Source organism: Oncorhynchus clarkii, chromosome 4 (assembly GCF_045791955.1).
Source record: "Oncorhynchus clarkii lewisi isolate Uvic-CL-2024 chromosome 4, UVic_Ocla_1.0, whole genome shotgun sequence".
Taxonomy (NCBI): Eukaryota; Metazoa; Chordata; class Actinopteri; order Salmoniformes; family Salmonidae; genus Oncorhynchus; species Oncorhynchus clarkii.
In genome coordinates this window covers 7950979-7973082 of record NC_092150.1, presented here as the reverse complement: position 1 = coordinate 7973082, position 22104 = coordinate 7950979, and the positions used below count along the sequence as shown (strand labels likewise).

Below are 22104 nucleotides of genomic sequence, written 5' to 3'. Positions count from 1 at the left end.
TGACCAGGGACGTTCTCTGTTTAGTGAGACCTCCAGATCAGAGGCAGTAGGGATGACCAGGGATGTTCTCTGTTTAGTGAGTCTGCCAGATCAGAGGCAGTAGGGATGACCAGGGATGTTCTCTGTTTAGTGAGTCTGCCAGATCAGAGGCAGTAGGGATGACCAGGGATGTTCTCTGTTTAGTGAGTCCTCCAGATCAGAGACAGTAGGGATGACCAGGGATGTTCTCTGTTTAGTGAGTCTGCCAGATCAGAGGCAGTAGGGATGACCAGGGATGTTCTCTGTTTAGTGAGTCTGCCAGATCAGAGGCAGTAGGGATGACCAGGGATGTTCTCTGTTTAGTGATTCTGCCAGATCAGAGACAGTAGGGATGACCAGGGATGTTCTCTGTTTAGTGAGACCTCCAGATCAGAGGCAGTAGGGATGACCAGGGATGTTCTCTGTTTAGTGAGTCTGCCAGATCAGAGGCAGTAGGGATGACCAGGGATGTTCTCTGTTTAGTGAGTCTGCCAGATCAGAGGCAGTAGGGATGACCAGGGATGTTCTCTGTTTAGTGAGTCCTCCAGATCAGAGACAGTAGGGATGACCAGGGATGTTCTCTGTTTAGTGAGTCTGCCAGATCAGAGGCAGTAGGGATGACCAGGGATGTTCTCTATTTAGTGAGTCTGCCAGATCAGAGGCAGTAGGGATGACCAGGGATGTTCTCTGTTTAGTGAGTCCTCCAGATCAGAGACAGTAGGGATGACCAGGGATGTTCTCTGTTTAGTGAGTCTGCCAGATCAGAGACAGTAGGGATGACCAGGGATGTTCTCTGTTTAGTGAGTCTGCCAGATCAGAGGCAGTAGGGATGACCAGGGATGTTCTCTGTTTAGTGAGTCTGCCAGATCAGAGGCAGTAGGGATGACCAGGGATGTTCTGTGTTTAGTGAGTCTGCCAGATCAGAGGCAGTAGAGATGACCAGGGATGTTCTCTGTTTAGTGAGTCTGCCAGATCAGAGGCAGTAGAGATGACCAGGGATGTTCTCTGTTTAGTGATTCTGCCAGATCAGAGACAGTAGGGATGACCAGGGATGTTCTCTGTTTAGTGAGACCTCCAGATCAGAGGCAGTAGGGATGACCAGGGATGTTCTCTGTTTAGTGAGTCTGCCAGATCAGAGGCAGTAGGGATGACCAGGGATGTTCTCTGTTTAGTGAGTCTGCCAGATCAGAGGCAGTAGGGATGACCAGGGATGTTCTCTGTTTAGTGAGTCCTCCAGATCAGAGACAGTAGGGATGACCAGGGATGTTCTCTGTTTAGTGAGTCTGCCAGATCAGAGGCAGTAGGGATGACCAGGGATGTTCTCTGTTTAGTGAGTCTGCCAGATCAGAGGCAGTAGGGATGACCAGGGATGTTCTCTGTTTAGTGATTCTGCCAGATCAGAGACAGTAGGGATGACCAGGGATGTTCTCTGTTTAGTGAGACCTCCAGATCAGAGGCAGTAGGGATGACCAGGGATGTTCTCTGTTTAGTGAGTCTGCCAGATCAGAGGCAGTAGGGATGACCAGGGATGTTCTCTGTTTAGTGAGTCTGCCAGATCAGAGGCAGTAGGGATGACCAGGGATGTTCTCTGTTTAGTGAGTCCTCCAGATCAGAGACAGTAGGGATGACCAGGGATGTTCTCTGTTTAGTGAGTCTGCCAGATCAGAGGCAGTAGGGATGACCAGGGATGTTCTCTATTTAGTGAGTCTGCCAGATCAGAGGCAGTAGGGATGACCAGGGATGTTCTCTGTTTAGTGAGTCCTCCAGATCAGAGACAGTAGGGATGACCAGGGATGTTCTCTGTTTAGTGAGTCTGCCAGATCAGAGACAGTAGGGATGACCAGGGATGTTCTCTGTTTAGTGAGTCTGCCAGATCAGAGGCAGTAGGGATGACCAGGGATGTTCTCTGTTTAGTGAGTCTGCCAGATCAGAGACAGTAGGGATGACCAGGGATGTTCTCTGTTTAGTGATTCTGCCAGATCAGAGAAAGTAGGGATGACCAGGGATGTTCTCTGTTTAGTGAGTCTGCCAGATCAGAGACAGTAGGGATGACCAGGGATGTTCTCTGTTTAGTGATTCTGCCAGATCAGAGACAGTAGGGATGACCAGGGATGTTCTCTGTTTAGTGATTCTGCCAGATCAGAGGCAGTAGGGATGACCAGGGATGTTCTCTGTTTAGTGAGTCTGCCAGATCAGAGGCAGTAGGGATGACCAGGGATGTTCTGTGTTTAGTGAGTCTGCCAGATCAGAGGCAGTAGAGATGACCAGGGATGTTCTCTGTTTAGTGAGTCTGCCAGATCAGAGGCAGTAGAGATGACCAGGGATGTTCTCTGTTTAGTGATTCTGCCAGATCAGAGACAGTAGGGATGACCAGGGATGTTCTCTGTTTAGTGAGTCTGCCAGATCAGAGACAGTAGGGATGACCAGGGATGTTCTCTGTTTAGTGAGACCTCCAGATCAGAGGCAGTAGGGATGACCAGGGATGTTCTCTGTTTAGTGAGTCTGCCAGATCAGAGGCAGTAGGGATGACCAGGGATGTTCTCTGTTTAGTGAGTATGCCAGATCAGAGGCAGTAGGGATGACCAGGGATGTTCTCTGTTTAGTGAGTCCAACAGATCAGAGGCAGTAGGGATGACCAGGGATGTTCTGTGTTTAGTGAGTCTGCCAGATCAGAGGCAGTAGGGATGACCAGGGATGTTCTCTGTTTAGTGAGTCCTCCAGATCAGAGGCAGTAGGGATGACCAGGGATGTTCTGTGTTTAGTGAGTCTGCCAGATCAGAGGCAGTAGGGATGACCAGGGATGTTCTCTGTTTAGTGAGTCTGCCAGATCAGAGGCAGTAGGGATGACCAGGGATGTTCTGTGTTTAGTGAGTCTGCCAGATCAGAGGCAGTAGGGATGACCAGGGATGTTCTCTGTTTAGTGATTCTGCCAGATCAGAGACAGTAGGGATGACCAGGGATGTTCTCTGTTTAGTGAGACCTCCAGATCAGAGGCAGTAGGGATGACCAGGGATGTTCTCTGTTTAGTGAGTCTGCCAGATCAGAGGCAGTAGGGATGACCAGGGATGTTCTCTGTTTAGTGAGTCCTCCAGATCAGAGACAGTAGGGATGACCAGGGATGTTCTCTGTTTAGTGAGTCTGCCAGATCAGAGGCAGTAGGGATGACCAGGGATGTTCTCTGTTTAGTGAGTCTGCCAGATCAGAGGCAGTAGGGATGACCAGGGATGTTCTCTGTTTAGTGAGTCTGCCAGATCAGAGGCAGTAGGGATGACCAGGGATGTTCTCTGTTTAGTGAGTCCTCCAGATCAGAGACAGTAGGGATGACCAGGGATGTTCTCTGTTTAGTGAGTCTGCCAGATCAGAGGCAGTAGGGATGACCAGGGATGTTCTCTATTTAGTGAGTCTGCCAGATCAGAGGCAGTAGGGATGACCAGGGATGTTCTCTGTTTAGTGAGTCCTCCAGATCAGAGACAGTAGGGATGACCAGGGATGTTCTCTGTTTAGTGAGTCTGCCAGATCAGAGACAGTAGGGATGACCAGGGATGTTCTCTGTTTAGTGAGTCTGCCAGATCAGAGGCAGTAGGGATGACCAGGGATGTTCTCTGTTTAGTGAGTCTGCCAGATCAGAGACAGTAGGGATGACCAGGGATGTTCTCTGTTTAGTGATTCTGCCAGATCAGAGACAGTAGGGATGACCAGGGATGTTCTCTGTTTAGTGAGTCTGCCAGATCAGAGACAGTAGGGATGACCAGGGATGTTCTCTGTTTAGTGATTCTGCCAGATCAGAGACAGTAGGGATGACCAGGGATGTTCTCTGTTTAGTGAGTCTGCCAGATCAGAGGCAGTAGGGATGACCAGGGATGTTCTCTGTTTAGTGAGTCTGCCAGATCAGAGGCAGTAGGGATGACCAGGGATGTTCTGTGTTTAGTGAGTCTGCCAGATCAGAGGCAGTAGAGATGACCAGGGATGTTCTCTGTTTAGTGAGTCTGCCAGATCAGAGGCAGTAGAGATGACCAGGGATGTTCTCTGTTTAGTGATTCTGCCAGATCAGAGACAGTAGGGATGACCAGGGATGTTCTCTGTTTAGTGAGACCTCCAGATCAGAGGCAGTAGGGATGACCAGGGATGTTCTCTGTTTAGTGAGTCTGCCAGATCAGAGGCAGTAGGGATGACCAGGGATGTTCTCTGTTTAGTGATTCTGCCAGATCAGAGACAGTAGGGATGACCAGGGACGTTCTCTGTTTAGTGAGACCTCCAGATCAGAGGCAGTAGGGATGACCAGGGATGTTCTCTGTTTAGTGAGTCTGCCAGATCAGAGGCAGTAGGGATGACCAGGGATGTTCTCTGTTTAGTGAGTCTGCCAGATCAGAGGCAGTAGGGATGACCAGGGATGTTCTCTGTTTAGTGAGTCCTCCAGATCAGAGACAGTAGGGATGACCAGGGATGTTCTCTGTTTAGTGAGTCTGCAAGATCAGAGGCAGTAGGGATGACCAGGGATGTTCTCTGTTTAGTGAGTCTGCCAGATCAGAGGCAGTAGGGATGACCAGGGATGTTCTCTGTTTAGTGATTCTGCCAGATCAGAGACAGTAGGGATGACCAGGGATGTTCTCTGTTTAGTGAGACCTCCAGATCAGAGGCAGTAGGGATGACCAGGGATGTTCTCTGTTTAGTGAGTCTGCCAGATCAGAGGCAGTAGGGATGACCAGGGATGTTCTCTGTTTAGTGAGTCTGCCAGATCAGAGGCAGTAGGGATGACCAGGGATGTTCTCTGTTTAGTGAGTCCTCCAGATCAGAGACAGTAGGGATGACCAGGGATGTTCTCTGTTTAGTGAGTCTGCCAGATCAGAGGCAGTAGGGATGACCAGGGATGTTCTCTATTTAGTGAGTCTGCCAGATCAGAGGCAGTAGGGATGACCAGGGATGTTCTCTGTTTAGTGAGTCCTCCAGATCAGAGACAGTAGGGATGACCAGGGATGTTCTCTGTTTAGTGAGTCTGCCAGATCAGAGACAGTAGGGATGACCAGGGATGTTCTCTGTTTAGTGAGTCTGCCAGATCAGAGGCAGTAGGGATGACCAGGGATGTTCTCTGTTTAGTGAGTCTGCCAGATCAGAGACAGTAGGGATGACCAGGGATGTTCTCTGTTTAGTGATTCTGCCAGATCAGAGACAGTAGGGATGACCAGGGATGTTCTCTGTTTAGTGAGTCTGCCAGATCAGAGACAGTAGGGATGACCAGGGATGTTCTCTGTTTAGTGATTCTGCCAGATCAGAGACAGTAGGGATGACCAGGGATGTTCTCTGTTTAGTGAGTCTGCCAGATCAGAGGCAGTAGGGATGACCAGGGATGTTCTCTGTTTAGTGAGTCTGCCAGATCAGAGGCAGTAGGGATGACCAGGGATGTTCTGTGTTTAGTGAGTCTGCCAGATCAGAGGCAGTAGAGATGACCAGGGATGTTCTCTGTTAGTGAGTCTGCCAGATCAGAGGCAGTAGAGATGACCAGGGATGTTCTCTGTTTAGTGATTCTGCCAGATCAGAGACAGTAGGGATGACCAGGGATGTTCTCTGTTTAGTGAGACCTCCAGATCAGAGGCAGTAGGGATGACCAGGGATGTTCTCTGTTTAGTGATTCTGCCAGATCAGAGACAGTAGGGATGACCAGGGATGTTCTCTGTTTAGTGAGACCTCCAGATCAGAGGCAGTAGGGATGACCAGGGATGTTCTCTGTTTAGTGAGTCTGCCAGATCAGAGGCAGTAGGGATGACCAGGGATGTTCTCTGTTTAGTGATTCTGCCAGATCAGAGACAGTAGGGATGACCAGGGATGTTCTCTGTTTAGTGAGACCTCCAGATCAGAGGCAGTAGGGATGACCAGGGATGTTCTCTGTTTAGTGAGTCTGCCAGATCAGAGGCAGTAGGGATGACCAGGGATGTTCTCTGTTTAGTGAGTCTGCCAGATCAGAGGCAGTAGGGATGACCAGGGATGTTCTCTGTTTAGTGAGTCTGCCAGATCAGAGGCAGTAGGGATGACCAGGGATGTTCTCTGTTTAGTGAGTCCTCCAGATCAGAGACAGTAGGGATGACCAGGGATGTTCTCTGTTTAGTGAGTCTGCCAGATCAGAGACAGTAGGGATGACCAGGGATGTTCTCTGTTTAGTGAGTCTGCCAGATCAGAGGCAGTAGGGATGACCAGGGATGTTCTCTGTTTAGTGAGTCCACCAGATCAGAGACAGTAGGGATGACCAGGGATGTTCTCTCTGCCAGATTAGGGATGAGTGAGTCTGCCAGATCAGAGACAGTAGGGATGACCAGGGATGTTCTCTGTTTAGTGATTCTGCCAGATCAGAGACAGTAGGGATGACCAGGGATGTTCTCTGTTTAGTGAGTCTGCCAGATCAGAGACAGTAGGGATGACCAGGGATGTTCTCTGTTTAGTGATTCTGCCAGATCAGAGACAGTAGGGATGACCAGGGATGTTCTCTGTTTAGTGAGTCTGCCAGATCAGAGACAGTAGGGATGACCAGGGATGTTCTCTGTTTAGTGATTCTGCCAGATCAGAGACAGTAGGGATGACCAGGGATGTTCTCTGTTTAGTGAGTCTGCCAGATCAGAGGCAGTAGGGATGACCAGGGATGTTCTCTGTTTAGTGAGTCTGCCAGATCAGAGGCAGTAGGGATGACCAGGGATGTTCTGTGTTTAGTGAGTCTGCCAGATCAGAGGCAGTAGAGATGACCAGGGATGTTCTCTGTTTAGTGAGTCTGCCAGATCAGAGGCAGTAGAGATGACCAGGGATGTTCTCTGTTTAGTGAGTCTGCCAGATCAGAGGCAGTAGGGATGATCTCTTGATTATACCTTTATTTAACTAAGCAAGTCAGTTAAGAACAAAATTCGTCTTTTCAATGATGGCCTGGGAACAGTGGGTTAACTGCCTTGTTCAGGGGCAGAATGACATGTTTTTACCTTGTCAGCTCGGGGATTCGATCTTGCAACTTTTCGGTTACTAGTCCAATGCTCTAACCACTAGGCTACCTGCCACCTCTACACTCTAACCACTAGGCTACCCTGCCACCTCTACACTCTAAACACTAGGCTACCTGCCACCTCTACACTCTAACCACTAGGCTACCTGCCACCTCTACACTCTAACCACTAGGCTACCTGCCTCCCCTACAATCTAACCACTAGGCTACCTGCCACCTCTACACTCTAACCACTAGGCTACCTGCCACCTCTACACTCTAACCACTAGGCTACCTGCCACCTCTACACTCTAACCACTAGGCTACCCTGCCACCTCTACACTCTAACCACTAGGCTACCTGCCACCTCTACACTCTAACCACTAGGCTACCCTGACACCTCTACACTCTAACCACTAGGCTACCCTGCCACCTCTACACTCTAACCACTAGGCTACCTGCCACCTCTACACTCTAACCACTAGGCTACCTGCCACCTCTACACTCTAACCACTAGGCTACCTGCCACCTCTACACTCTAACCACTAGGCTACCTGCCACCTCTACACTCTAACCACTAGGCTACCCTGCCACCTCTACACTCTAACCACTAGGCTACCTGCCACCTCTACACTCTAACCACTAGGCTACCCTGACACCTCTACACTCTAACCACTAGGCTACCCTGCCACCTCTACACTCTAACCACTAGGCTACCTGCCACCTCTACACTCTAACCACTAGACTACCCTGCCACCTCTACACTCTAACCACTAGGCTACCCTGCCGCCCCTACACTCTAACCACTAGGCCACCCTGCCACCTCTACACTCTAACCACTAGGCTACCCTGCCACCTCTACACTCTAACCACTAGGCTACCTGCCACCTCTACACTCTAACCGCTAGGCTACGCTGCCACCTCTACACTCTAACCACTAGGCTACCTGCCACCTCTACACTCTAACCACTAGGCTAACTGCCACCTCTACACTCTAACCACTAGGCTACCCTGCCACCTCTACACTCTAACCACTAGGCTACCCTGCCACCTCTACACTCTAACCACTAGGCTACCCTGCCACCTCTACACTCTAACCACTAGGCTACCCTGCCACCTCTACACTCTAACCACTAGGCTACGCTGCCACCTCTACACTCTAACCACTAGGCTACCCTGCCACCTCTACACTCTAACCACTAGGCTACCTGCCACCTCTACACTCTAACCACTAGGCTACGCTGCCACCTCTACACTCTAACCACTAGGCTACCCTGCCACCTCTACACTCTAACCACTAGGCTACCCTGCCACCTCTACACTCTAACCACTAGGCTACCCTGCCGCCTCTACACTCTAACCACTAGGCTACCTACCGCCTCTACACTCTAACCACTAGGCTACCTGCCACCCTCTACACTCTAACCACTACGCTACCCTGCCACCTCTACACTCTAACCACTAGGCTACCTGCCACCTCTACACTCTAACCACTAGGCTACCTGCCACCTCTACACTCTAACCACTAGGCTACCCTGCCTCCTCTACACTCTAACCACTAGGCTACGCTGCCACCTCTACACTCTAACCACTAGGCTACCCTGCCACCTCTACACTCTAACCACCTCTACACTCTAACCACTAGGCTACCTGCCACCTCTACACTCTAACCACTAGGCTACCCTGCCGCCTCTACACTCTAACCACTAGGCTACCTGCCACCTCTACACTCTAACCACTAGGCTACCCTGCCGCCTCTACACTCTAACCACTAGGCTACCCTGCCACCTCTACACTCTAACCACTAGGCTACCCTGCCACCTCTACACTCTAACCACTAGGCTACCCTGCCACCTCTACACTCTAACCACTAGGCTACCTGCCACCTCTACACTCTAACCACTAGGCTACCCTGCCACCTCTACACTCTAACCACTAGGTTACCCTGCCACCTCTACACTCTAACCACTAGGCTACCCTGCCGCCTCTACACTCTAACCACTAGGCTACCTGCCACCTCTACACTCTAACCACTAGGCTACCTGCCACCTCTACACTCTAACCACTATGCTACCTGCCACCTCTACACTCTAACCACTACGCCACCTGCCACCTCTACCTGACACCTCTACACTCTAACCACTAGGCTACCTGCCACCTCTACACTCTAACCACTAGGCTACCTGCCTCCCCATATGTGCGTGAATCGGAAGATTTTCCTGTCCTGCTACGCAATGTACTATGGCTACAGGTTCATCTGCCTCACCTAAAGCCCATTCTGGTGGGAAGCTGCTATAGACCACCAAGTGCTAACAGTCAGTATCTGGATAATGTTAAATACTGTTGAAGTAATATGGCTACAGGTTCATCTGCCTCACCTAAAGCCCATTCTGGTGGGAATCTGCTATAGACCACCAAGTGCTAACAGTCAGTATCTGGATATCATGTGTGAAATGCTTGATAATGTATGTGATATCAACGGAGAGGTACAGTGCCTTGCGAAAGTATTCGGCCCCCTTGAACTTTGCGACCTTTTGCCACATTTCAGGCTTCAAACATAAAGATATAAAACTGTATTTTTTTGTGAAGAATCAACAACAAGTGGGACACAATCATGAAGTGGAACGACATTTATTGGATATTTCAAACTTTTTTAACAAATCAAAAACTGAAAAATTGGGCGTGCAAAATTATTCAGCCCCCTTAAGTTAATACTTTGTAGCGCCACCTTTTGCTGCGATTACAGCTGTACATCGAGAGACTGACATTTTTTTAATATTGTAATATTGTTGTATTTTACATGTTTTATTGTAGATATGGAGTGGTGTAATTATGTATGATCCCTTAATGTGTTTGGACCCCCAGGAAGAGTAGCTGCTGCATTGGCAACAGGAACTAAAGGTGATCCATAATAAACCCCAGGAAAAGTAGCTGCTGCCTTGGCAACAGGAACTAATGGGGATCCATAATAATCCCCAGGAAGAGTAGCTGCTGCCTTGGCAACAAGAACTAAAGGGGGTCCATAATAAACCCCAGGAAAAGTAGCTGCTGCCTTGGCAACAGGAACTAATGGGGATCCATAATAAACCCCAGGAAAAGTAGCTGCTACATTGGCAACAGGAACTAAAGGGGATCCATAATAAACCCCAGGAAAAGTAGCTGCTGCCTTGGCAACAGGAACTAATGGGGATCCATAATAAACCCCAGGAAAAGTAGCTGCTGCTTTGGCAACAGGAACTAATAGGGATCCATAATAAACCCCAGGAAAAGTAGCTGCTGCTTTGGCAACAGGAACTAATGGGGATCCATAATAAACCCCAGGAAAAGTAGCTGCTGCTTTGGCAACAGGAACTAATGGGGATCCATAATAAACCCTAGGAAAAGTAGCTGCTGCTTTGGCAACAGGAACTAATAGGGATCGATAATAAACCCCAGGAAGAGTAGCTGCTGCCTTGGCAACAGGATCTAATGGAGATCCATAATAAACCCCAGGAAGAGTAGCTGCTGCCTTGGCAGGAACTAATGGGGATCTATAATAAACCCCAGGAAGAGTAGCTGTTGCCTTGGCAGGAACTAATGGGGATCCATAATAAACCCCAGGAAGAGTAGCTGTTGCCTTGGCAGGAACTAATGGGGATCCATAATAAACCCCAGGAAGAGTAGCTGCTGACTTGACAACAGGAACAAATGGGTTCCATAGTAAACCCCAGGAAGAGTAGCTGCTGCCTTGGCAACAGGAACTAATGGGGATCCATAATAATCCCCAGGAAGAGTAGCTGCTGCCTTGGCAACAGGAACTAATGGGGATCCATAATAAACCCCAGGAAGAGTAGCGCTGCATTGGCAACAGGAACTAAAGGGGATCCATAATAAATCCCAGGAAAAGTAGCTGCTGCCTTGGCAACAGGAACTAATGGGGATCCATAATAAACCACAGGAAAAGTTGCTGCTGCATTGGCAACAGGAACTAAAGGGGATCCATGATAAACCCCAGGAAAAGTAGCTGCTGCCTTGGCAACAGGAACTAAAGGGGATCCATAATAAACCCCAGGAAAAGTAGCTGCTGCCTTGGCAACAGGAACTAAAGGGGATCCATAATAAACCCCAGGAAAAGTAGCTGCTGCCTTGGCAACAGGAACTTTGGGGATCCATAATAAACCCCAGGAAGAGTAGCTGCTGCCTTGGCAACAGGAACTAATGGAGAAGAAGACTGAAACAGGTTTCCCTCAAGAATTTCCCTGTATTTAGCACCATCCATAATTTCTTCAATTCTCACCAGTTTCCCAGTCCCTGCCGATGAAAAACATCCCCACAGCATGATGCTGCCACGACCATGCACCATGGGATGGTGTTCTCGGAGTGATGAGAGGTGTTTGGCTAGCGCCAGACATAGTGTTGTCCTTGATGGCCAAAAAGCAAACATTTTGTCTCACCTGACCAGGGTATCTTCCTCCATATGTTTGAGGAGAGTCTCCTATTCTCCTAGAGTCTCCTAGTCTCTATTTTTTTCTTTAAGCAATGGCTTTTTTTCTGGCCACTCTTCCATAAAGCCCAGCTCTGTGGACTGTACGGCTTAAAATGGTCCTATGGACAGATACTCCAATCTCCGCTGTGGAGTTTTGCAGATCCTTCAGGGTCATCTTTGGTCTCTTTGTTTCCTCTCTGATTAATGCCCTCCTTGCCTGGTCTGTGAGTTTTGGTGGGCAGCCCTCTCTTGGCAGATTTGTTGTGGTGCCATATTCTTTCCATTTTTTAATAATGGATTTAATGGTGCTCCGTGGGATGTTCAAAGTTTCTGATATCTTTTTTAACCCAACCCTGATCTGTACTTCTCCACAACTTTGTCCCTGACCTGTTTGGAGAGCTCCTTGGTCTTCAATCTGGACTATTTTCTGTATGTCCATTACATGAAATAAAAATAAAAATCAATTTAAATTACAGGTTGTAATGCAACAAAATAGGAAAAACACAAAGGGGGGTGAATATTTTTGCAAGGCACGATACAGTACATAGCTAGTTTATAATAAAACTATAGTATAGTTCAAATCTACTGTAGTCACTGACATGAGAAGAGAACAGAACCGCTCACCTAAAATAACAACACTTTGATGACAGGGTAGGGAGGGGTAGGGAGGGGAAGGGAGGGGTAGGGAGGGGAAGGGAGGTGTAGGGGTAGGGAGGGGAAGGGAGGGGTAGGGAGGGGAAGGGAGGTGTAGGGAGGGGTAGGGAGGGGAAGGGAGGGTAGGGAGGGGAAGGGAGGGGTAGGGAGGGGAAGGGAGGGGTAGGGAGGGGAAGGGAGGGGTAGGGAGGGGAAGGGAGGTGTAGGGAGGGGGAAGTGGGGGAAGGGGTAGGGAGGGGAAGGGAGGTGTAGGGAGGGGAAAGGAGGGGTAGGGTTAGAAGGGGAAGGGAGGGGTAGGGAGGGGTAGGGAGGGGTAGGGAGGGGAAGGGAGGGGAAGGGGAAGGAGGGGTAGGGAGGGGAAGGGAGGGGTCTCTGCCTCTCTGCCTCTCCCCTCTCTCTCTGTTCATATCTCTCTCTCTCTCTTTTCTCTGCCTCTCCCTTTCTGCCTTTCCGCCTCTTCCTTTCTGCCTCTATCCCTCTCTTCCCCTCTCTCTCTGTTCATATCTCTCTCTCTCTCTCTCTCCCCCTCTCTGCCCTCTCGCTCCCCCTCTCTGCCCTCTCTCTCCCTCTCTCTCTCTCTCTCTCTCTCTCTCTCTCTCTCTCTCTCTCCCCCTCTCTGCCCTCTCTCTCCCCCTCTCTGCCCTCTCTCTCTCTGCAGTGCTGTGACACACTGGTCCTAATTGCTCTTTCCCCTCTCTGGTGGATAAATCCCAGCGTTATCTCTCAGGAATCCATGTCATCTCCAGGAGCCTGCCCTCACCGGCCAGATGTTAGAGTTGTTAGCATTAATGAGGCAATCTGGGATTGGAAAAGCAACAGACTGGTCAGCCCGGCACCGCCACTTGTTTTGGTAAAAGCTGAGTGATTGGACTCACTCTCAAATTCATAGACAGTCAAAGCTATGGATGGATGGACTGACCCTATAGTTTTTCAACCATGTTTTGAAGCTATACAGTATTTACAAACAATGAAGTAAAACAAGTTTATAATATGGGTTATGATGCAGTACGACCGTTAAACTAAAGCTCATGAGGCATTTGTAAGTTATATTCTTCAACAGTCAATGGCAATTTATAATAATTTGAAAGTCAAAAAAATGTAGATCCGAATCCTGGATTGCCCCTTTAACCTCTCTGCTCTGGCTCTGTTGCACACGTCACTCTGCTGTCGCTGACTGCTGTCTGTCTGCCACTGTTACAGGACAGGGACGAACAGCTGGTCGGCCGGCCCAAAAAACAGACAGTACTTTACTGCCATTAGCCCTGTTGGACACTCAACATCCACCTGCTGCACAGCTAGAACCACTAGCCCTGTTAGACACCACATCCACCTGCTGCCCAGCTAGAACCATTAGCCCTGTTAGACACTCCACATCCACCTGCTGCCCAGCTAGAACCACTAGCCCTGTTAGACACTCCACATCCACCTGCTGCCCAGCTAGAACCACTAGCCCTGTTAGACACTCCACATCCACCTGCTGCCCAGCTAGAACCATTAGCCCTGTTGGACACTCCACATCCATCTGCTGCCCAGCTAGAACCATTAGCCCTGTTGGACACTCCACATCCACCTGCTGCCCAGCTAGAACCACCTGCTGCACCCACATCCATCTGCTGCCCAGCTAGAACCATTAGCCCTGTTGGACACTCCACATCCACCTGCTGCCCAGCTAGAACCATTAGCCCTGTTGGACACTCCACATCCATCTGCTGCCCAGCTAGAACCACTAGCCCTGTTGGACACCTTGTGGTCCACACAGGAATCAAACCTAAAACCTTGTGGTCCGCACAGGAATCAAACCTAAAACCTTGTGATCCACACAGGAATCAAACCCAAAACCTTGTGGTCCACACAGGAATCAAACCTAAAACCTTGTGGTCCACACAGGAATCAAACCCAAAACCTTGTGGTCCACACAGGAATCAAACCTAAACCTTGTGGTCCGCACAGGAATCAAACCTAAAACCTTGTGGTCCACACAGGAATCAAATCTAAAACCTTGTGGTCCACACAGGAACCAAACCTAAAACCTTGTGATCCACACGGGAATCAAACCTACAACTTATTTATCTGATGCTTTCAGCAAATAGGGCAAACAGGTGGAATGGCAGTATTATAAGTACATCTCTCTCTCTCTCTCCTTGTCCCGGGGGGGTTGATGTTTATGTGGGTATGGTGGAGAGAGGTCAGAAAGTACAGGAGAGGCCGAGAGAAGAGTTCCAGGGCAAAGTGGGGGGAAAAAGTGATTTAAAATAGAAAAGAAGCTTAGATCAATCAGAACAGAAAGGGATCATAACTGTGCTGGATACTTATCTGTGATGTTCTCTCTCTGCAGAGCAGACAGAGGCAGAGACAGAGACAGAGACAGAGACAGAGAGAGAGAGAGACAGAGGCAGAGACAGAGACAGAGACAGAGAGACAGAGACAGAGACAGAGGCAGAGAGAGACAGAGAGACAGAGACAAAGGCAGAGACAGAGACAGAGGCAGAGACAGAGACAGAAAGAGAGACAGAGACATAGACAGAGGCAGAGACAGAGACAGAGACAGAGACAGAGGCAGAGACAGAGGCAGAGACAGAGACAGAGACAGAGAGACAGAGACAGAGACAGAGACAGATACATAGACAGAGACAGAGACAGAGACAGAGGCAGATACAGAGACAGAGACAGAGACAGAGGCAGAGGCAGAGACAGAGACAGAGGCAGAGACAGAGGCAGAGACAGAGAGGGGTCTAAGCTCCACAGCCCAAATGAACATTCATTCAGTCTGGTTGCCTAGTAGCAGGACCCCACCTATAGAAAGGAAGCTCAAAAGGCTGATCGGCAACAAACTCAGTAACGCTAACATTTCGATGGCTCTCTATCATGGCTCAGATATGTTCTTTGCACATGATCCTTTTCAGCACAGATCCAGCAACAACGGTGGATGTGTAACCAGGCCAGCTCAGTACAGCCTGGTTTGGCTCAACTCAGTTAAGTAGTGTGAAAAGCCCTTTAACGTACCTTGCAGGGCGACATGTACAACATTTACCATAAACCTAATTGTAATCTGGCAGCGTGATTTCATTTAAAACTTTTCTTCAACAATGTGCATTATAAACACATTGTTGTTGCACTAGGAAAATCAAAGGTGCCCCTCTATACCAATACCAATCTCTAGAACGAGATATGTTGATCTGCTGATCTGGTTCTGCTGTCCATCTGTGTGGATTGACCCAGCCAGATGTTCTGGTTCTGCTGTCCATCTGTGTGGATTGACCCAGTCAGATGTTCTGGTTCTGCTGTCCATCTGTGTGGATTGACCCAGCCAGATGGTCTGGTTCTGCTGTCCATCTGTGTGGATTGACCAAGCCAGATGTTCTGGTTCTGCTGTCTATCTGTGTGGATTGACCCAGCCAGATGGTCTGGTTCTGCTGTCTATCTGTGTGGATTGACCCAGCCAGATGGTCTGGTTCTGCTGTCTATCTGTGTGGATTGACCCAGCCAGATGGTCTGGTTCTGCTGTCTATCTGTGTGGATTGACCCAGCCAGAAGTGTGTGGAAGGTTCATGCCATAAATCAATCAGTTAGCCTAGATATGCACAAATGAAACTGAGACTGAGACCTAAATCTTTGCCTTGGAACACAGTGGAAATTATTGAGAATTTTTTTCTCCCTCAAATTGAAAAGGATAATCATATAAGAAACAAAGTAGGTCCACAATACCAGTATTTCAAATAGTTTTTAGATGATTGTCACTCACAGTTATTTACAAAAGCAACTTCCGCACTAGCTACATCATCATGATGTCACTAACTACCCTTCCATCCTGAGACAGCAGTGGTGAGGTTTTACTCTAACCCCCTAACTACCCTCCCATCCTGAGACAGCAGTGGTAAGGTTTTACTCTAACCCCCTAACTACCCTTCCATCCTGAGACAGCAGTGGTAAGGTTTTAATCTAACCTCCTAACTACCCTCCCATCCTGAGACAGCAGTGGTAAGGTTTTACTCTAACCCCCTAACCCCCTAACGACCCTCCCATCCTGAGACAGCAGTGGTGAGGTTTTACTCTAACCCCCTAACTACCCTCCCATCCTGAGACAGCAGTGGTAAGGTTTTACTCTAACCCCCTAACCCCCTAACTACCCTCCCATCCTGAGACAGCAGTGGTAAGGTTTTACTCTAACCCCCTAACTACCCTAACTACCCTCCCATCCTGAGACAGCAGTGGTGAGGTTTTACTGTAACCATATTTACCAAATAAACGAAAGTAAAACATTTTTTTTTTTAAAGTAACAATAAAATAACGAGGCTGTATACAGGGGAGGGGGTACCGGTACCGAGTCAATGTGCGGGGGTACAGGTTAGCTGAGGTAATTTGTACATGTAGGTAGGGGTGAAGTGACTATGCATAGATAATAAACAGCGAGTAGCAGCAGTGTAAAAAAAAATTATGGAGGGGGGGGTGTCAATTTAAATAATCTGGTTGCCATTTGGTTAATTGTTCAGCAGTCTTATGGCTTGGGGGTAGAAGCTGTTAAGGAGCCTTTTGGTGGTAGACTTGACGCTCCGGTACCGTAGAGAAAACAGTCTAGTCTTGGGTGACTGGAGTCTTTGACAATTTTTTGGGGCTTTCCTCTGAAACCGCCTTGTATAGGGGTCCTGGATGGCAGGAAGCTTGGTCCCAGTGATGTACTGGGCCATACGCACTACACTCTGTAGCGGCTGACGGTCAGATGCCGAGCAGTTGCCATACCAGGCTGTGATGCAACCGGTCAGGATGCTTTCAATGGTGCAGCTGTAGAACTCTTTGAGGATCGGGGGAGCCAAATCTTTTCAGTCTCCTGAGTGGGAAAAGGTGTATTCGTGCCCTTTTCATGACTGTCTTGGTGTGTTTGGACCATGATAGTTTGTTGGTGATGCGGACACTAAGGAACTTGAAACTCGCGACCGGCTCCACTACAACCCTGTCAATGTTAATGGGGGCCTGTTCGGCCCGCCTTTTCCTGTAGTCCACGATCATCTCCTTTGTTGTGTTAACATTGAGGGAGAGGTTGTTGTCCAGGCACCACACGGCCAGGTCTCTGACCTCCTCGCTGTCTCATCGTTGTCGGTGATCAGTCCTACCACTGTTGTGTCGTCAGCAAACCTAATGATGGTTGTTGGAGTCCTGTTTTTCCACGCAGTGTGGGTGATGAGGGAGTACAGGAGGGGACTAAGCATGCACCCCTGGGGGGCCCCAGTATTGAGGATCAGCGTAGCAGACGTGCTGTTGCCTACCCTTACCACCTGGGGGCGGCCCGTCAGGAAGTCCAGGATCCAGTTGCAGAGGGAGGTGTTATGTCCCAGGGATCCTTAGCTTAGTGATGAGCTTTGTTGGCACTATGGTGTTGAACTCTCAACTGTAGTCAATGAACAGCATTCTCACATAGGTGTTCCTCTTGCCCAGGTGGGAAAGGGCAGTGTGGAGTGCGATTGAGATTGCATGAGTGCTATGGAGCGGTAATCTTTAGGCAGGTTACCTTCGGTTACCTTCGCTTCCTTGGGCACTGGGACTATGGTGGACTACTTAAAACATGTAGCTATTACAGTTTTCAAGCCCTGCCACATCCGACCAGAGTCAGAGCCGGTGTAGTAGGATTCAATCTTAATCCTGTAATGACGATTTGCTTGTTTGATGGTTCGTCTGAGGGCATAGCGGGATTTCTTATAAGCGTCCGGATTAGTGTCCCACTCCTTGAAAGCGGCAGTTCTAGCCTTTAGCTCGATGCGGATGTTGCCTGTAATCCATGTCTTCTGGTTGCGATATGTACATTTGGTCACTGTGGGGATGACGTCGTCGATACATTTATGGATGAAGCCGATGACTGAGGTGATATACTCCTCCGCGAAATGAGGTAAAATGGATTTAAGTTTGCCTGCAATAAAGTCCCCGGCCACTAGGAGTGCTGCTTCTGAATGAGCATGTTCTTGTTTGCTTATGGCCTTATACAGCTGGTTGAGCTGGTTTTAACCTTTATTTAACTAGGCAAGAACTCTACCTCATGCGAGCAATATCTCAAGACTTCTTTAATAGGTACCGGAGTGCCAAGTCTAGGTCCAAGACGCTTCTAAACAGCTTCTACCCACAAGCCATAAGAGTCCTGAACATCTAATCAAATGGCTACTATTTGCATTGCCGCCCCTGCTACTCTCTGTCATTATCTATGCATAGTCACTTTAATAACTCTACCTACATGTACATATTACCTCAATTACCTCGACTCACCGGTTCCCACGCACATTAACTCTGTACCGGTACCCCCTGTATATAGCCTCACTATTGTTATTTTACTGCTGCTCTTTAATTATTTGTTACTTTTATTTATTTTCTATGTTTAGGTATTTTTCTAAAAACTGCATTGTTGGTTAAGGGCTTGTAAGTAAGCATTTCTATGTAAGTTGTTGTACACCTGTACACCTACACCTGTTGTATTCAGCCTATTTGACAAATAAAATGTGGTTTGATTAGACATGGCACAGCAGCTGTTATCCTGAGACAGCAGTGGTAAGGTTTTACTTTAACCTCAAAACAACACATATCATTATGTCACAGCTTAAACTCACTTCAGAGCTGCGCGGACAGCTGGCATGATGACTGTGTAGTTAGCGTCCTGTCCTGATTTCCCACTCTCCCATCATTTCAATCACTCTACAGTTGAGTTGTGAGTGGTGAGTGCCACCCTCCCCCTCCTACCTTCCCCTGTCCTCCCCCCTCCCTCCAAACACCCTCACATTAGACTAATTGTGAGGTCATAATCCCACCTGATGTGTGCTTCTAATATTTTGAACGGTCATGTTAACCTATTTTGATTACCCCATTTTCAAAAAGCCCCGACCTAACTCTATCGGCCCGGCCTGCTGCACTCTCTCTCTCTCTCTGTGTAATCCGATGGCCTCACTAAATGATAAAAAAAAAGTATAATTCAGAAGAGTGGAAAAACCCCACTGTATCTCACATCAGGACAGAAAGATAGGATACTACAGGCCAGTGTAAATGTCCTGATGTTAGAGCAGAGAGAGAGAGGGAACTCAAGGTTAAAGTGATACAAGAAAAAAACCTGTTATGTGTGTGATGATGAAAAGATAGAATTCTGGAACAAACGGACTTGTTTCAGTGTTCCTTAAAGAACACACCTTCAGTTTGGACATTGGAGGGCATTATATCGTCTCCCGTTTTGGTGGCTTCAATTTGATTTTCCTTTGTAACTATAACATTGATAAGTTTCCTACAAAAGCATCTGCTTTTCATAGACAAGTGTTCATAGCGTGGTAATTAATATAGAAACATATTTTCACACACACACACACACACACACACACACACACACACACACACACACACACACACACACACACACACACACACAGGACTAGACATTTTGTGGCCAAATGACATATCATTATTGAGCCAGAAAAAAAAACTGAGCATAAAAGATCAGTGCTAGCAGTATTAGTGGGATATGAATATGCATGCCAGCAGTATTAGCGGGATATGAATATGCATGCCAGCAGTATTAGTGGGATATGAATATGCATGCCAGCAGTATTAGTGGGATATGAATATGCATGCCAGCGGTATTAGTGGGATATGAACATGCATGCCAGCGGTATTAGTGGGATATGAATATGCTTGCCCGCAGTATTAGTGGGATATGAATATGCATGCCCGCAGTATTAGTGGGATATGAATATGCATGCCGGCAGTATTAGTGGGATATGAATATGCATGCCAGCAGTATTAGTGGGATATGAATATGCATGCCAGCAGTATTAGCGGGATATGAATATGCATGCCAGCGGTATTAGTGGGATATGAATATGCATGCCATCAGTATTAGTGGGATATGAATATGCATGCCAGCAGTATTAGTGGGGTATGAATATGCATGCCAGCAGTATTAGTGGGGTATGAATATGACTGGAACTGCAAAATGAATATGCATGCCAGCAGTCAAATCTAAATACTGTATTTAAATTTGACTGGTATGTATCTTTGACCTTTACTTTGGACCAATTGCTAACCCAGTCAAGACCCAATAGGTCAGAGGGTAGGGTACAATTAAACCCCTAAGAGGTTTTCTAATATGATCTAAGATATCCAAACAGTAGATTTGTACTTTGAGAACACCACAAACATGTATTTTCTTAGCCAAACTGAGTTTACACTTAGTCAGATAGTATATTTTTTAAATCATAATAGTGTATTGGATAGGATATGTAAACTCCGAGAGGCCTAATCTAACCAGACACAATCAATAGACCAATAGATCAATCAAATTGATCAACAATGATTGATACAGATTTTCTGAACAATTACCTAAAATCACTGTACGGATGAATGATCCAGAATCCTGCAGACTTCACACGTTCCCTCTCGTGCTCCACGGCCCTCTCGCTCCCCAACATTCTCAGAGAGAACTTGTTGACTCCTGGTTGTAGCATCGCTCCGAACTGCCGGTGCATGAAACCCGCCCGATACAACTGCTCTACTTCGTCTGGCATGATCGGTTCGGTTCCTTCTAACTTGATTAAAGTGGACTGATCGAAGACGGACGAGCGGCGGTGTGCGCTAGCACTGCGACCAACGGAATCCTGCGCTCCCTGTTCGGCCCCAGAACCAGTCTCTCCTCCGGGGTAACTCTCCTCGTTAGCGCCGGCGTCTACCTCGGGGATCAGCCTCCGCTGCTCCGCTGGATCTGACCCAATAGTGTGCCGACCAGTGATGGAAGAGCGGTTACCTCTAAAAAGACGACAGTCCCCGTTTAAGTTGGTCTTAACGGCAACGTCCGTTTCCAAGTCTCCGGCGGTTCCGCTCTTGGGGTCCCTGTCTCTGTTTCTCTTAGAGTTGCTGGCGGGGGAAGGAGATCCAGGAAGGAGAAGAGGCTTCAGCCTGATACCGGCACTTTTCTTGTTTGTGTCCTTGTCGCCACCACCGTATTCTCCTCCGTCGTCAATCATCACAGAGACAGAGCCTCTTTGGCCAATGTTTTGCGGCAAGCTGTACAGCCTTTTGCGCATGGAAGAATGAAACCTATCCATTATGGGTAGGCCTATTGAAGAAAGGATGATACAGACGCTCACTAGCCTGGGCTAAAAAATAAAACGCGTTTGAAAATTAAACAAGAATATATGAGCTGTGATGATAACAAATCATATATTTCATAAACTCAAACGGCTCAGGATACCAAAAGCAGTGACGGCGTTCTGCAGCAGGACAGGAACAGGTCGAATCTTACTTGACACTTGGAACGTGCTGCTTCCTGCTCTCCCGGTTGCAACAGTTTGTACCGCTTCGGCGCGACGGTCATATTAGGGTGCATGACCAGTAAATCGATGAATGACGTCCAGGTATCCAGGTGTTGCTAAATCAGAGTGTTGCCTAGATGATGACAACAGATCGGGGTGCTGATGCTGCCTGCATGCTGACTGCTCTGAGCGTCGGACGTGCCAGCCGGAGACAGTCAGGATGGATGCTGGCTGGTGGCTAAACTGAGGTCCTCAATGACATAGCATGATCACTCTTCTGATTCTCCTCCTCCCCAAATATTTATATCCCTGGCTAGCTTAGCTGTCAATAGGAAAAGAATGACACGCTTCCTTCCACGCAGTCAGTCAGTCAGTCAGTCCTCACCAGTTTGCATTCAAAGACCGCTGGCTGGTGTGTGTGCTGACATCACGGTTCCATCCCTGTAGTGCTCTCTAATAACGTGGATATTAATGTGGCTAATTTACCGGGTTGCCATAGGAGCGCTGCACGAGGATAGACAGGACAGCACATGCACTCATCCCAGTCCAGGCAGGATTATGGAGGATATCATTTATAAACTCCCTGCGGTTGCTGATGACAGATGTTCTGTTGTTGTAAATGATAAACTATAGGCTACCCACACGCTAAACAGCCCATTGTCTTTAGGACTATAATTGATCAGTTAAGCAATATTGACCATAATTATTGAAGCAAGCGCTACTTTCCACACTGCACTTTCATT

The 22104-nt window shown here is 48.1% G+C and overlaps 1 protein-coding gene across 1 annotated transcript in view; it reads right to left on the bottom strand.

The window, feature by feature from the left end:
* Window positions 1-21154, bottom strand: part of LOC139407484 (potassium/sodium hyperpolarization-activated cyclic nucleotide-gated channel 3-like) — a 58938-nt gene extending 37784 nt beyond the window's left edge. The window contains 1 exon segment of the mRNA XM_071151280.1: window positions 20433-21154. Within this exon segment, the coding sequence (XP_071007381.1) occupies window positions 20433-21154 (722 nt within the window).
* Window positions 21155-22104: the final 950 nt, after the last annotated feature.